Source organism: Bidens hawaiensis, unplaced genomic scaffold, assembly GCF_021521415.1.
Source record: "Bidens hawaiensis isolate Kalapana, Puna unplaced genomic scaffold, B.hawaiensis_p1.1 tig00011632_1, whole genome shotgun sequence".
Lineage (NCBI taxonomy): Eukaryota > Viridiplantae > Streptophyta > Magnoliopsida > Asterales > Asteraceae > Bidens > Bidens hawaiensis.
In genome coordinates this window covers 513,970-517,283 of record NW_027491910.1, presented here as the reverse complement: position 1 = coordinate 517,283, position 3,314 = coordinate 513,970, and the positions used below count along the sequence as shown (strand labels likewise).

At 34.6% G+C, this 3,314-nt stretch overlaps 1 protein-coding gene across 1 annotated transcript; it reads left to right on the top strand.

Moving 5' to 3' along the window:
* Nucleotides 1–1,946: 1,946 nt before the first annotated feature.
* LOC143538464 (uncharacterized) lies at nt 1,947–2,643 on the top strand. The gene is made up of 3 exons (XM_077032026.1): nt 1,947–2,212; nt 2,296–2,371; nt 2,477–2,643. The coding sequence occupies exons 1-3, from the start codon at nt 1,986–1,988 to the stop codon at nt 2,612–2,614; spliced, it is 441 nt and encodes a 146-aa protein (XP_076888141.1). The 5' UTR covers nt 1,947–1,985; the 3' UTR covers nt 2,615–2,643.
* Nucleotides 2,644–3,314: the final 671 nt, after the last annotated feature.

The following is a 3,314-nucleotide window of genomic DNA, read 5'->3' as shown; positions in this document are numbered from 1 at the left end:
AAACTTTTGTGATCCTCATGGCATCCAAGTGTTCAATTGCTCCTGCTGTTGTATGGAATTGGGTTATTGAAGCACTAGCAACTTCTCAACAACCACACATATCTACTTTGATCGGTATATATGCTCAGTGTATTTGTTACTCGAAACTTTCATTTGATATATATGATTATTAACCATGGTTTCAGGCCTAGTTCGAGAATGATAGTGATGCTATAACCGATGTTAATATTCCTAAAATAAGTTTTGATGCTTCAGAGCAATGCGAAGACGTTCTTAAGAAGATATTACATGAGCAGGTAATACACTTGATGTTGTAAAGTATGATCTTCTTGTTTTTTGTGTGTAAATGTGACAGACACCTGAGCAGATGAATCTATTGGAAAAAGAAAAATGGGACGTTGGTACGTTTCTAAAGCATAAGAGGTCATCTTTGCCTAAATGTTCATTGACAAAGGTGATGGATGCATATCTCAAATTCACTACAAGAAAATAGAGTTAAGTTCAGTTTTTGTTCCTATGGTTTGGCCATTTTAACTTGTTCACTCCAAAAAATGAAACTTTCAACCATATGGTTTCATTTTCTAATCATTTTCGTCTCTAATACTAACTCTGTTAGATTTTTCTAAATTGATCTAAATATCCCTTCTAATTACAAACATAATGAACAAAACTTTATGGTGCTCACTCTTTTTAGAAACATTAGAGGTCAGAATTATCTGATTAATTAGAGTCTTAAAGTTATAAAACCCGATACTTTTATTTTTTGTTCAGTGACAAAAGTGGTTAAAAAACAGAACCATAGTGACTCAAATGGTTGAAGAACTTAACTCAAGAAAATAAAATTTGCTGTTCGATTTATATAATGCTAACCGGGTGTGTTTTCTTTGATAAAGCAGTTAAAAGAAGCGATGCTTAATGATAATAATCCACTTTTTGCATCATTAAAAGAGAAGAGTAAATTAGTAATTTCAAATGCATCTGAAGATACAAGTCCGGCTAATGATGATGGCAAGTATAAAAATATTATTCAAGAAAACGTGTTGCAAGATGACAATGTGCCCCAAGAAACATATACAAAGGGATATAACAAAAGGGTATCGGTTGATAGCATGGAAAATCTGGAATTTGTTGTTAAATCCAAAGATAAAAATTTATTTCATGAAAACGTGTTGCAAGATGGCATTGTGAACCAAGAAACATATACAGAGGGACATAACAGAACGGTATCGGTTGATTGCATGGGAGATTTGGGGGCTGTTGTTAAAACTAAAGATTCTAACATTTTACAACCAAATGGTGATGCCGAGAGAACTGGCATTGCTGCTAAGAAAGAAGCTTTTTTGAAGTCTCAATGCACAACCGCTCAGGATTCGATGACTTTGACCGAATGGTCAGAGATAGATCTTTGTATGAAGTGTAACAAAAGTGGTGAGTTGCTACTTTGTAGTTCTGATTCCTGCCTGTTACGGTTTCATGAAATCTGTTTAGGCTCTACGGTCACAATTGAAGAAAATGGGGATTTTTTCTGCCCGTTTTGTGCATATTCGCGTGCAATATCCAAATATCAAGAAGCTAAGAGAAACGCTTCACTCGCTAGAAAAAAATTACAAGCGTTTTCTAACTTCACAGTGAAACCTAGGACAAACGAGCCCTCTACAAAACCAAGTGAATTAGAGGAAAATGAAGATATACAAATGGGAGATAACATTAATTGTGTGTCAAATGACAAAGAAAGTCAAAGGTCAACCGGCGCTAATTGTATGTCAAATGACAAAGAAAGTCAAAGGTCAGCCGATGCTAATTGTATGTCAAATGACAAAGAAAGTCAAAGGTCAGTCGGGGCTAACTGTATGTCAAATGACAAAGAAAGTCAAAGGTCAGTCGGGGCTAACTGTATGTCAAATGGCAAAGAAAGTCAAAGGTCAGCCGATGCTAACTGTATGTCAAATGACAAAGAAAGTCAAAGGTCAATCGGGGCTAACTGTATGCCAAATGGCAAAGAAAGTCAAAGATCAACCGATGCTAATTCTATGTCAAATGACAAAGAAAGTCAAAGGTCAACCGGTTTTAATGATGATGAGGAAACTACCGAGTTGCCTCAGAATCCAATACCACAACCAACTACTCCAAAACAGAAATGTAAGGAAAAAGAAAGTCGAAGGTCAACTGAGTCTAGTTTGACCATTAGACTCCGCAAGAGGAAAGCAAAACAGTAAGTTTTTCACTTTGGACTAGATAATAATATGTTAATTTATTGACTAAAATAGAGAACCGCCTCTTAATTTTAATTTATAGCGCCCCTCCACCACCAGTTCCGTTGTTAAGGCGAAGAAAACTTCCATGGACAAAATTAGAGGTAGAAACACTACAGGTAAGTTTGTATATATGTTTTGTGATAAAAAATATTGATTTTGTTAGCATATTATTATTTAAAATTTAAATGGTGAGTGATGTAATTGAAGTGAATTGTTTTCAGGAAAGTGTTGAGAGATATTCAAGTGGTAATAACACAAAGATTCCATGGAAAGAGATTTTGGATTTTGGGCACAGTGTGTTCAACAAAGGGCGTACCACCATAGATTTGAAAGATAAATGGAGAAACATATGCAAATGAATCCCCTGTGTATAAAAACATGTTCATTTTAGTAATATGATGCATGTTGCACTTTCTGTTCAATCACCGTAAAGCTGTTAAGATGTGTCGATCTCCTCATTGTTTCTAGTAAACTCGTTAAAAACAGTAACATACTGCAAAATTTGTATTTACTAGGAATATAATGTCTTTCTATATGTGTGACAGCCAACCAAAGTGCTTCTATTTCAATACATCTAGATGATTTGATGCATATTTTTCCTTCAATGATATATATTCTTTTTTTTTTTTTTTACTGCTATGTATTATTTAGTGTTGTTAAACATGTTATTTGAAGCAAAACGAAATTTGGTTTCAGAAATCCACTCACTGATGTGTGAATTAGTTGTGTATCATCGTGTTAGGTTTTGGTTTTGAAAACTAGCTAGTTTCATAGGAGTGCCCTCTTGTATTGCATAATTTGGGTGATACAAGTAAACCCGTTTATCTAACACAAATTCACAAATAAAACTCATGGATGAACGAGTTGATAATATCCAGTTAGATACAAATTAAAATGGCTAGCCGTCCCATGTGAACAATGTTATATGACTCAGTCTCCCCCAATAGCAAAAGTTGTTAAAAGAAACCAAATTAATACATGAACTGGTGGAGAGATAGTCTGCAACATTGAAAGGAATAACACTCAAGATGTATTGAGTGGCGAATTGAGATAGTTTGC